A 14109-nucleotide genomic window follows, 5' to 3' on the forward strand; every position below is an offset into this window, starting at 1 on the left:
TCCCTGTTTTCATCCATCTGCACAGCCAGATGTTCGGTGCCTGTACCACCCATAAAGTAGGTAACAGGACACTGTGATGACCAGTTTAGGTTTTGCTGGACGATATGCCAATATGGATCAGAGCTAATGTTTTTGTGGTCACCGTGCAATACTTTCTCTACAAAATGACAACTAGATATGATTCGGTATGATTGCCTTGTGACACTTACTTTATAACAGAAATGTCTATTCGTCCACTACTCAGATAGTTCAAGAACTACTACACACAATTCCCCCCCCCCCCCCCCAGACATGACAGGGAGTACATATTATGCTTGAGGACACTCTGTGAAATCTGAAAGGCCTTTTAAGTTATTTTTGACTATCAGCATGCTATTCTGCTGACAGGCCTCTTCTGAGCGAACAAAGTGCTCAAAATTAGAAATTGAATGAGCTCAAGTGTCAAGAAACCTGCTTTGAAGACAGGGACGCGAGTATCAACTTTCAAGTCAAGTGAAACCAAACAATAAACAAGTTTGCACACAACGGGGACAATGTTTCTGATGCAGAATCGAAATCTCTTGTCCACAGTGAAGCCGCGTTCACACAATGTCAGTAGAATGAATATTCACGGAGGTTTCTCAGATTGTTACCCTCGCTGCTAGACGTGTAGTCAAGGCTGATGCTTCACTGACCCAAAGTGAAACCAGATTCAAACAAACAGCTTCTTGTACAGCTTAGCAGGATTAATTATGTGTATGTGAATTTGAGCGGGACTGAGTGTGGGACAGCTGTCGCCTGTCATGCTCTTATGAAAGTCCATTCAACGTGAGGGCTCTGTGACGTCAACTGAGAATCCAATTTGTCAACTGGCCGGCACACATGCGAGTCCTGAAGAGAAAGAGGTGACTAAGCATGGTTGTCAAAAGTCTGTGCGTGTGAGAGAGAGCGCGAGAGCGAGAGATGCGAGGGCTGAATGCCACCATGACATCCATCAAGGTCCAGTGTGTATTTGTTTGTGTGTATGTGCGTCCATGAGTGTGCACAAAGTAAGCAAAACACCCCCCCCCCCCCAGAGTCACCTTGCAGCTATGCCACATGATGAATACACAGAAAAAAGTGTCATCCTCACTTTAATTGCAATACCAGCATGCTCCGATGTCCAACTGTGACAAGGGTAGTGTGTGTGTGTGTGTGTGTGTGTCCAGCGAGCAGCGTCAGCACCATCTATCCGGTCCAGTCACTGTTTGCATGTGTGCAGGATGCCGTGGCAGCAGGTAGATGCAAACCACAGTCGGCTAGATGACTTCGCAGACTGACTGTGTACTTCTCACGCCACAGCTGCTGGTAATGCATACGAGGCTTATCCCAGGTTACAGTAAAGCCATTTATCAAAGAAAACCAACCGTTTTACACCGACTGTGCTGCTCTCATTGGGTGAAATTTGTGACATTTGTCATATTTATCATTTAGAATGAATGTAACTTAAACATTAGCAGATTTAAATGTCGTTAAAAAAAGAAATGGTTAACACTAAAACAAATATGGATTGAAGCTGAACATTTAGTGAGACAAAAACATTTAGTAAATAATTACATCTGTCTTTTTTCAATACATGTATATTTTTGGACTTTGTAACACTCAGTTATTGGAAATGTTTAGATCACACGTAAACAAACCTATGCAGTTTATGTGTTTATGTGGGATTTAAATCGACAAATAGTAAAATACGAATGATATTAGTGTCGCCTAATTTTTATCTACAACTCTGCAGAATTACCAGTTTTAAAGAGAATGAAGATACATGCAAACACATCAATTTTGATTATATCTACCCTGAAATGAATCATCATTATATAATGATGGCAGGAGAATGAGGTCACTGGTGCAAGACAATACAATGCTATATAAATAATACTACTATTTGTACACAGCATTGAATTTGTTTTTTAATCTATTTTAAGTTTCATAGTATTCCATTTCAGGAAAGACAAGAAGCATACTGTATACAAAGAACCTTGATGAGATAAGAATGACGACAGGGAAAAGTCAAAGTCTTACGTCCTCTGTTCTAATTACGTAACTAAACCATTTTAGCATGCAGTCCCCAACAATGGTCCAGCTGCATTAGAGGACAGAGGGAGAGCGAGGGAGGGCAGGACAGCAGATGGAAAGGGATGATAACACTGTAACTGTTAGAAGTTAAATATTAAGCATGCACTCTCTTTAATTTAAGGACAAGCTCAAATTTACTGGAGAGTCAAAATAAATCAAAGACTTTACCACTTCAGAATATGTGATTGCAAGGAATAATAATCATTAGAAAATGTTGAACTGATTTTGTATAAATAAATTACCGGTACATTTACATTGAATTTACATTGTCCATTATTTGTTATCGTTTTGTGTGCCCAAATGTGCTCTGTTGGTTTTGTCCTGTGCCCGGAAAGTGAATAAAACAATCTTTCCTATTACAAGATCTCAGCTTCCTCAGCAAGGACTCAACTAGATTGTTTATTTGTGTGATAAACCACCGTTTTGTCTGATTTGATCTTTGACGAGGTCTGCTAGTAAGGGGCCTTTCGGGGAAAACAGCTTCAGTTTGTTCAGAGCACGGTGTGCAGTTTTTAAAGAAAGAAAAGAGTTTTAAGGAGACAAGTTGGTGAGAGTTTGATGGTAAATTACATCCAAGAAGCTCAGAGAACACAGCAGCAAGTGTGGCAGCAGCGCTGTCATATGCCGGGTGATGTTTCATCACCACTTCAATCCACCGAGGGTTGCTGAGAGCCGACAGGGGTCGAGGGAACGTCTGAAAAACTCCAAGGATGCTTAAAACTTGAGATTCTCAAGGAGACATCTGTCAAGTTTGTTGTTATTTGTGGCCTCCAAATTAAAAAACCTTTTGCTGGTGTATGCCCGAGGCTAATAAGTGGAAAACCCCAGAAGCCGGCTCCCCCGCCTTTAAAACTGTAAGGCTCCAACTGACAACTGTGTGAAGTGGTTGCTGACTGCCAAATAGCTCCTCGTGTCACGACTTGAGAGATACTTGGGATTCTACGCTTGGCCTTCCCTCCCCTCGCCATCATCCACTTCTCTCCTGAATCATGGAAGGAGACCTACGGGAGGAATTAGCAGCTAAAACCTTGAGACTTAACGAGTCATTTCAAATGAGATCATCAGCATACTAATCTTTGATGCCGGAGACAAATTCTCATCTCAGCGATACTTCGTTAGTGGAAGCAACAGCTTACAGAGGGAGCTCTCTGAAATGAGAAATGAAACGGGACACAAACATGTCACAAGAGGTCAATTTAATTTACTATAATTAAGCATATCCTTCCTTCATGTTTCATAAAACTCTTGAAGAAGTGGCAGAGATCTCTAAAACAAATATGGAAAATGAACACCAGACTTAATAGTAAGTCTTATTCTTTTCCATATTTTGCCCGAAGCAACGGCTCATGTATCGTATTAATTACTGGATAATGTAATGACTCGTCAGCATGTGGGAAAGACGTCTCTCTCAGTGGGTCAGAAATGTAATTAATCCTGTTAAAGTGATACTCTATTCAGAGTCTATTAAGTTCTAAACACTTAACCCCCTATGGGCTTGAAAGTTTTGTCTCAAAATAATCATTCAGAATATTGTACTTCTCTGCAGTCCTGTAGTGTGCCGATTATGATCCACACATTTACTGCTACATCTCAGTTCTCAAGCACAACTTTGTCAAGTTTGCAGAAAGTCATGAGTGTTTGATGGCACGTGTCAGAGTGCCGGAAAGCATCTACTTAATTAGAGAACTTTATCTTAACAAACCTAGACAAACTATTCCTTTGTTAATGACATAACATAACATAACATTCGTTTCTCTTCATTTTTAAGATACACACATTCATATTTACACATTTTGGCCACATTTAAAACATATGTAAAAACTCTATTATACAATCTGAGAATCTGACATTTCCTGATGCTATTTAGTATTTACTATACAACCCCAGCTGCACGCCCGCACTTGATATTTCAGTTTGACCATGACTGTGAGCGTTAACAGTAAGTGTCAGTATGTGTGTGCTAAAACTGTATCTCAGTGACACACATGGGCCAGTCCAAACACATCACAGCAGTTCAATCTCACACTGTGCAATTTCCCATGTGTGTGTGTGTGCGCGTGTGTAAGTGAGATTGTGTTGTTTCTAATCACAGCACAGTTATCCAGTTAATGAGTTTGGATGACTCCGAATCACCTGCTGGGTTTGGACACACACACACACACACACACACATACACAGAACTGTAGATTGTCTGGTATTAACAGGTGATGGGACATATGAAGGGTTTTTGGTCTTTGAGAACAGCGAATACTGTTTTAGAGGAGTTTGTTTTTCTGCAGACTAACTGAACAGGAATCGGAGGAGACAGCTGCATCCGCTTTTTGACAGGAAGCAACGGAGTTTATAGCAAATTGAATTTTAAGAAACAAAGATACGATTGTCATAATACTGCTACAAATCGTGTCAGACTTTATCTTATTACCAGTCGCGACAGAGACGCTGCCATTGTTTTCACCTTTTGAGTCTTTGCGTGCGAGTCATCAAGTCGAATGTGGTCCTGGAGACACCGACTGTAGCGGGAACAACCACAGAAGCACTTTGCGTACTTTGCCAGATGTTTATTTATCTGTCTGATGTGTATTTGAGATTTTAAAAAATGAAGGTCGAGTTCAAAGATGGTTGTGGTCAGAGAAAGGGGGGTGAAGGGGCCATTGGTCCCCCTCTTTACATCACTGGGCTGATTTGGCATTGTGGCTGTAAGATGGTCTTTAATTTGTTCACAATAATTATACAAAATCATGAGCTTATGTGACACCGGCAGATCGATACTACAGCTAAATCCAAATGCTTCATTCTTAGTTCTGACGATACAATTCTTCCTCTTCTGATCCAAACTTGGCACAAAATCAAGTTAAAAACCTTAATATTGTCCTTGAGGAGAGACGATATAAAAAAAATGATTAAAAAAAACAAATATAATATATATATATATATAAAATATCCAAATATCCCACATAATGTATTGTGTTAGTGTGCTCTGATCATAACCTAAGATGTACAACAGATCTGTCTATGGTGCTGAACATGGCCCTATGTTCTGACCTTGGCTGATGGCTCTCTGATGCAAGGCACAAATATGAGGACATCATGTGACTGTCAGCTGTGTGCGTGTGTGTGTGTGTGTGTGTGTGTGTGTGTGTGTGTTCTTCTGTTAGCATGCGCGTGTCCATGCCCGGACCTGCCACGGTTCACCACCCGGCTCTCCATCTCAGCAACGAGATGCAACACCGTGAATCACCAAGCAGGGCCATTAGTTTGAATAACGTCATAAATATTCCATGGACCCGCTGAAAGAGGAGAGTCGGAAAAGTCGCGCCGTGGCACCTCGCCAACGCAGATTCCATTAAGCCCCGTGTTGCAGCAGAAACATGGCAAGACAATTAATCTTTTAGGGATCTGAGGCAGGACAACAAGAGGGAGGGAGAGAAACAGAAATAATGGAAGCAATAGAATATGGTGGGAGAGAGAGAGAGAGAGAGAGAGAGAGAGACACACCTGAATGGAGTTATGAATGATGTCGAATGCGGCAGCATTGACAACTGATTCAAACTACCTCCCTTACCTCCTTCCTCCAGAACACATAGAAATTCTACATAGAAATTACATATACATACATAAATCTACATAGAAATTAAATATCTCAACAGCAACCAAAAGGGGAAAAATGTCAAAACATCTCAAAAAACGAGGATAGCGTTAAATGGAAAAGCATAATCCGTTAGCCTTACAGAGCACGGAGACAATTGTCAAGCCAGACTCTTGAGTGGCTTCTCTGTTAATTGAAAGTGGTGGGATGCCACTTGCTTGTGTACTGGTGTCGTTTTTGACACAACGAGAAAACCAGAGCATGAAAGCATGAGAAAGAATTACAAGTCTGAGAGGGACAGATGTTCTTTAGACCCACTGAGAAGGAATAAAAAAGTGTGAGCCAGAAAGAAAGAGCATGAAGAGTGAGACAAATTTAAGTCGAGAGAGAGATTGAACGCTTGTGTTCTGGGCTGCTTTGATTCATTGTTCAGTGTCCATCAGGAGCTTTGCGTCACAGTTTTGTCTCCACTATTAAACATGTAAAGGGTGCCGCTACCTCGACGGCATGCTAACATGTGCCATTAGCACTAAACACGACATACTAATGTCAGTAGTTTTGCAGGTATTTGGTCATAAAATAAAGTATTGGACACATTGACATGTTTGGCCTGATGGTGGCACTGAATGAAAAGTCAAGAGGATCACCAAACTATTACAATTCATCCTGAGGCGAACATAAAGGTCTGTTACAAATTTTGCAGCAATTAATCCATTAAGCCTTTTTAAAAAGTCACAGTCGGAAAAACACAGCTGTCAAAAATAAAATGAATAAATTACATCTGGCTGAGCATGCTGTCTCACTGCTAGACACAGGCTCATGAACACAACAACGTCTTCATTTATGCTATTGGCAAAAACAAAACAAAAAAGCCAATGGTTGTCGCAATTTTTCACTCAAATACACAAATGTCAACCTCATGGTGGTGTTGGAGGAAAAGGGGATCACCAACAGCAACAATGGATCTCGGAACAAAATGAAAAGGCAATCCATCCGAAAGTTTAGACACTTCAGTCTGGACTGTAGCAGTGGACCAAATGACAGGCTAAACATTATTTCAGGGGACCTCTTATGCAGAACAAAATAAAGCCTGAAATGTCTGTTACACTTGAAGTTGTTGGTGAAATAATGCACCACGGTTTCTAATATTATTCTGACTCAAATACCACACTATCAGAGCTGATAAAACCTATACAGAGACACAGACGCACCTTCCAACATCCTCGTTAGCGTCAGGCATTTCGTCGTTTCGCTGCTGAAAGGTCAACCGAATGATGGCAGTCGGCGTAGAGCCGAGACTCACATTTCTCCCGGCTCATGCCTCTACATTACACACTTACACAGATTTTTCTAACTCACCAAGCACTTAAAACACCCGACTGGCCCACGGTACATTCATCCTACTCAGACATTAATTAGTGCACGTTATTGTGCGCGGGCCAAATGGGGTGTGTGAGAAAATGCACTTAGTCATCTACAAGAGAAGATGCAGTGCAGCTCACGACTATACGTACCGGCTTCCTCCCACAATGATGAGATGCATATAATGCTCTGTGAGGGCAAGCGTGTGCAATATTTACAGGACATTTTGACAAAGATGGATGGGAACATTATGATTTGGGACACAGTAAATACGAATATACCCAAAATGTCGTCTGTCCTCTCTTGTCCCCTGTGATTTCCTGCAAGGGTCTTGTTTTATTCTATTGCATATATACTTTTTTTTACTGTTTGCCTTTCGATGACCTACTTGTGTTTATGTGAATCCTGTCATGTCTTGTTATTATAGCACGTGCTGTTAACACAGCAGCAGACAGCATCGCATACAGATCAGTCATTCTCTGCAGGTTATAGATTCATGGTAGCAATTCTTATCTGTCCTACTATTTCACACACACACACACACACACACACACACACACACACACACACACACACACACACACACACACACACACACACACACACACACACACACACACACACACACACACACACACACACACACACACACACACACACACACACACACACACACACACACACAATAAACAGCCACTGGGAATAAAAAGGCCCAGAACTACAAGTCAAGGTTGCTGCTGGAATTGAACTCCCGCATTTAGTCTTGCAGTGAAATTTTAGAATCATAAAATAATGCATTGTCCATCTTAATGATAACAGAAAATGCTATTTGTTGATAGAAAAAGGAAAGCAGGAAGATGACAATATGTTGGGGCAGAATTTGTAGGTCAGGGAGCAGATTCTGTTCACATCGTTTAACTAAATTAAATTAAATATTGAAAAATGTAATGTAAAATCCACTCGGCCAAGCTCTATTTATTTGAACAAGTGCGTTTCTAAAGAGCAAAGTCTTATTGGTAACGATGGCCTGGCATTCACCCTGAAGATTTAGCTCTATTGCATAAGCCTTCAACTACATGCTTAGAACAGCCTGAGAGATAAAGATGTTTCTGGTTGCTTCATCCGCGTTAGGATACGAATGAGGTCAACGCAATATTTTCAAAGAGAGACTAAAGGGAAGCAATTCCGGTCCACGAAGAGAGAGGATCAAAAGGGCATGCGCAGTGAAGCACATTTGGGAAAAAAAAACTAATGAGACACTCAGAATGAAAATAATGCCCTGAGACACACCGCACAGGAAATAAACATCACGGGCACAAGTAGATGCACAGAAACAACAGAATTAGGAATAAAAAGCCACCAGATCACTGAAATGTGTAAAACTAAAAGCTGAGTGTGTGTGTGTGTGTGTGTGTGTGTGTGTGTGAGAGAGACTTGACTAGAGCACGACCAATGCAGCGGTCGCCAGATTTTAAATCGGCAAATAATAGCCAATCACAGGTACAGGTAATCACGGCCTGTCCCTTCGGTTGGACTAAAACCCTCTACTCCCCTACCCTGCGTCTCCCCCATCGGGTCAAGACACAGTTACCCTGTTGGGTAACTACATTTGGAGTGTAGACGGCGTCTTTGTGGTTAAAATAAAATATCTAAATCCATTTTCCTACATGACTAGGTGCTCAGAATTTGATGCGGAAGGTGGACACATTTTGCATTAGAGCAGAGTCCGGCAGAGATAAGATCATATTAAAAGAAGGACAGGGAAATTACAATATGCTCAGAAATGTTAAAAAGTATTGCTGCACCTTCTTATCTTGTGTTGAAACCTTGCCTGGCACTTTTTGTCAGCAATGTTAAGGACAGATGAGAGAATCGGGGTGACATTTCTTTGAGCATTTTTAACGGCACAGATACCGGAGTGGACACTATTCTTTCACGGACAAAAGTCTAATGTCCCTCGCTGCAATTTGCTGACCAGAGTGAATAACCCTGCAATGCAGCCTAAAGTCTAAATCCGCCATGAAAAGAAAAAAGAAAAAGGAAACGATATGAGCAAATGAAAAGGCCACATCAGTTTAAAACAGAGCTAAGAATGCCGTCTCCCTCCCTACAGGGAGCTGCAGGGGTCAGTCTGAAGCGGAGCTGAGACCAACTCGCCCATTTCAACAAGTAAAGACAAATGAAAAGGGCACATCAATTTGGAGTGGACGTGGGCACAGCATCTCTTTCTCTGCACAGTGTGCCTCCCAGAGGTGGTATATTAGGCTGAAAGGGGCTCAATGGAGGCGAGATGCATCGCTAAATAATGAACTCCTGGCGGCACAATTACTGAGCATAATGGCTGCTTTCATCCTAACAGGAAGGAAGACGTGTGTATTTGTGAGGATGTGGGTAGAGATGTTTATATTTTTGTGCATTTAAGTATGTAGATCTCTGGGCAAAGCAGTCACTGAGCTTTTTTCTACGGTCTATATGTGCTCGCTCCGCAGAAACTGTGTGCAAAAGAAGCTCGACCAGCAACAGTGCATTGAGAGCGGAAGGTTGCTGATGTAGACTTACGCAGCTCGCCCACTTTGAGAATCTCACAGAGCATCTTGGTCAGCTCGATGCTGCTGCGGCCAAACGGACACTCGTGCTTGTCTTCTCGACTGCTGTTCTCCAGGACGATCTAGAAACACAAACAATCAAATAAGCCACACAGGAACTTTCAGGACTACGGTTAAAACGTGGTCGAATGTTTTAATGACATGTGTTTGTGTATTTACAGATGTGCCAATGAAGGCACAAAACTGATATATCCTGAAAATGCATTTTAATATTAAAAAAAGATCTCTGAGGCCCTGGCATCAGGTTTGTACTCTGAGTGCTTTATGGTTATAAGTACATGTAAAATATTTGTGCATTCATTTACGGTGGCTGGTTTGTCAGCTTGAAAGGCCATTTTTCACAGAAACACAATTCAATTATGGTCGAAACTATTTATTCATTATTCTGACCTCATCTGACCCTCTAATCGATTGCCATGGAAGCCCGAAAACAGGGAACGAAATCTCAACATTAAAAAAAAAAGAAAATACACTCTAATTATGTGTATGTTGGCAGTGTGCCATAAATGAGGCCATGAAGGTCCCAATCATTTTAACTGGTGACTGTTTCATTTGGGAAATTGGAGGCTGTTTTTCCTGCCTCTGGTTGACTGATAAGGGCTGAGTTGGCACTTATACTAAGACGCCTCTTTTGTCGCATTCAAGCCCAGAGACTGACAGTCACACTCTAACATTAGGGACCGACGGGGAAAGGAATCGAATCATTTATATCGTCCGGGCTGAGCAACTTCATGAAATTCAGTTTTAGCTGAAAGACTATTTGGGAACGAGCCAGAAACTACAAACAAGTGAATGAGCTGGAGGGAAGAAGGTTTGGTAGGAAGTGGAGGAATAGAACACCATAGAAATCACAGAGCAGTGTGTGTGTGTGTGTGTCCACATGGGATAGAGTGTGTGCATGCTCACCCTGATGTAGGCGTCCTGGTGGTGTCTGGCAAAATACAGCATGTTATCCAGAGCCAGCATGCCTGGAGGGATCTGGGTGAAATCCACAGCTGGATTCACATGGTTCTGAGAGACAGAGGACGGGGAGACATTTACTTTAACACGTTCCACCAAATCTTTTTTTTTTTACCTTTATTCTTCTAGGTATAATCCACCGAATGTGCCATTTTCCCCGACACAAAGCAACAGTCAGACAAGCACAAGGTTACACAGTACAAACAGTTCCCTTCTCACAATTGGAGGTTCAAGAAGCTCGCACCATAAAGTGCAGTGTTCCAACTTTTCAAGTTGACTGCAGTATGAATATCACCTTTCAGAGGCTTGATATTTCCTGGTAATAGGTAACAGGTACTCCATTCATCTTCTCTGTCGGGACTGTGTGATTGTTGTGTGATTGGATTTGATCCACGGTGGCCTGGCACCATAAGTCAGCACCTCGCAACTGTGATAAAATTTTGATGCAAATATTGCTTGGAATTCTGACTGGTGCACAGAGTAACATGACATCAACTTTTTTCCAACATCCCCCCCCCCCCCTTTAAAACGTGTGAGACAGAAACCGAAATGGTCTTCTTGGATCGTGACGCTATCTTGAATAGGAATTAATGAATAGATTTGAAATTGATTGATGCCTGGAAAGTACAGCAGTGAGTCAATCAAAAAAAAATTTCATCCTTTAAAGATGGTCAGAAAACACTTGCACAAGTACACAACATTTTTAGTTTGGCCTAAAACCACCAATACCCAAATGTTAAGAAAGAAACTCGAAACTTTGCAAAAAACATTCCTCACATTCCTCTAGCGTCTACACTACCACATCCCATAACATCTGAATATTGCATGAGATATGCAGATAGACGCTGTCTGTGCTGTCAGTCCAACAGACTTAATTCTTCCCAGACATCGCAGAGAATTCAGCCGACTAATGATTAAATCCACCGATACACATGCAAACACATCACTCTGAAGCTAATCTTGAGTTTAAAAAGATGAGACAGGATGTTGAAGGAAGAAGCGATGGGAAGAGGAGAGGGGAAAGCAGGGGATGAAAGAGGAATGGAGGACACTGAGATCTGTAATTATATCTGACAGGAAGCAACCTTATATTAACACAGATACAGACATGCAGGGGTATGCACATCTTCACTCATATGGACGAGTCAAATATATTCCAGTATGTGAAACAATCCCTAAAAAAAACCCTGAAGGCATTAGAAGGCCAACAAATTATGTCAGCAGTGATATGATATATCTAGGGAACTATGGTGTGTGTATGTGTGTGTGCTTGCAAGCTGTCCAGCATGGAAAGCAGACGAAGGATTTTCGGGTGGATTTTCTCCGCACTAGTGGAGACAAGGCAGTCCAATTGTCTTTATCTTTCCTGAGCACACTGCAGTGGGAGTTTGGATGGGAAGAGCCCCGAAACAGCTCTGGGCTTACACCAAGCTACAGTGAGTTGAGTTCAAGTTCTTATGCTAGTTAGACAGTAGCATACAACACAAAGTCACACGCTCTCCCACATACAGTCGGTTAACACTTGATCATGCTTGAAGGTAGAGAGATGGGAACGAAAGTAGTAAAAATAATAATAATAATAATAATAATAATAATAATAATAATAATAAGAGGATGCGTAAAAGAGAACTAGGATTAACATACAGAAACACATACACCCCTTTACAAAAAGCAGTGTCTACTTCAGGCTCCTTTGTCATGCATCACAGATACGTGAAATTTGTGGAGCAGAACTTCCCTCCCACATTATCACTCCCTGATCCTCAAGATTTATCTTGTGCCCGTTTGAAAGGTTCATAAAGTAGTGAAAACCAGCTACACCTCAAACCAGCTATAAACAGTAAAATGCTGTCTATGCACTGATGCATCGGTATTAACAATCTAATGATGTCTGACGTGTCATTTTTCTGCAGAACTAACACTTTTACTTCTTATATTTGAAATGTAATTTACTAATAAAACTTGACTGCTGAAAACATTTTGTATTTTAAAGTTATGCTTTGCAAAGGATCTGAATACTTTTTCCACCACCGTACAAAATCTATTTCTCCAAGAATCCCACAATCCACAGATGTTGCAGTGAAGGACAATCGTATTCAATTAACAGCCGACAACACAAACTGGCACTTCTTTTACTTTATGATCTCAGTTTTTGAGTTGTGTGTGTGTGTGTGTGTGTGTGTGTGTGTGTGTGTGTGTATGTGTAGTAACCAGAGATAGTCACGAGAGAAGGAGTGGATTTTATGCGACCCTCTGAAACACATGCCAAACTTACAATGAAGCCGAGCTTCTTGTAGTCGCGGGTGTACATGGACTTGCGTTTCTCGATGCTGCCACTGTTGTTGGGCTCACACTCCACGTCAAAGGCGATTCTCCGCAGCTCGAAGATGATGTCCCTCTGAGCCTGCACGCGCAGAGGAGAATATTACAGTGCTGCTCGTAAGTCTTTTCTTCCATTCACCATTTTGTAATTTCAGAATGCTTCAGCCTCATCTCCGCTGTCTGGGGTCTTGCAGTGCCCAAGGCAATCTGGCTAACCGCCATGACTCTCCACTGCTTTTATTACTCGGCCAACATAGAATATCGATTTACATTATTTTTTTTCTGAGCCAGATCAGGCCAAAACTGACTGTTTTTTTTCCTGAAAACCTTTACAGTTAAACAGGCATGTTCTGACTGCTGACTATGCTTGTCTTGCTAAAGTCTCATTCTAAAAGACATGTCTCAGAAGTCAATCCCACATACACACACTGTATTGCTGTCAATGTTGACTAAACTAAAGCAGGATTTGGTTTTCGGGTTTGTTGACAAGAAGAGAAATATAGAATATCACCAGCCTTATTCTGTCAGTTGCTACACACTATAATGCTTCCTTTTGTTGATTGCTGACAAAGTAGATCTGGGTCGCTTTCTCAGTAAATTCCCTGAAGACAAGTCTGTAAAATGAAGCACTACTCGTCAGTCAGTCATTCTACAAAATCTGTGTTAATCATATGTTCTAAATTGCTTTGAAGATAATGCTGTTCCCTCCTTTCCCTTTTTGGCATTTCCCCATTTGTCCATCCATCCATTTGTCACCCATTCGTGTCAGCATCATTCACAGTCCCCCACCTGGTCCTGGGGATCCATCTTCGTCATCATGCGGTCCTCCAGCAGGTTGAAGGTGAGCACCTGCAGGACGTACAGCTGGTGGGCCATCTCATCGTTGATGGGTGTGGAGCTCCGGATCACGTTCTACACAGTGCGAAGGAGAAACGGAGGAGGAAGAGGAAGAAGAGCAGGGGAGAGGAAGACAGCGAGGGGAGCGGAGGTGTTAGATGTGCAAATAGAAGTCGAAGGTGAGAGGACGGGTTTTGGGGTCAGAGAGACGAGACATTGATTTTGAGAGAAAGCGGTGTGAGAAAAAGACGGAGAATAAGAGGATTTGGCAGGGAATCGGGAGGATTAGAAAGCATAAGTCCGATGCGGGAACGGGAAAGGGAGAAATGAGATTAAACACAA

General features: G+C 41.8%; 1 protein-coding gene across 3 annotated transcripts in view; it reads right to left on the bottom strand.

Moving 5' to 3' along the window:
- Positions 1-14109, bottom strand: part of elmo1 (engulfment and cell motility 1 (ced-12 homolog, C. elegans)) — a 103001-nt gene that overhangs the window by 45160 nt on the left and 43732 nt on the right. For all 3 annotated transcript variants that reach the window (XM_079287544.1, XM_079287543.1, XM_079287542.1), the window contains exons 12-15: positions 13720-13842; positions 12884-13012; positions 10555-10659; positions 9602-9710 (exon numbers count right to left, since the gene is read on the bottom strand). In XM_079287544.1, coding sequence (XP_079143670.1) covers positions 9602-9710; positions 10555-10659; positions 12884-13012; positions 13720-13842 — 466 coding nt within the window. The remainder of the gene's footprint in view (positions 1-9601; positions 9711-10554; positions 10660-12883; positions 13013-13719; positions 13843-14109) is intronic.

Source organism: Melanostigma gelatinosum, assembly GCF_949748355.1.
Source record: "Melanostigma gelatinosum genome assembly, chromosome: 17".
Classification (NCBI taxonomy): Eukaryota; Metazoa; Chordata; class Actinopteri; order Perciformes; family Zoarcidae; genus Melanostigma; species Melanostigma gelatinosum.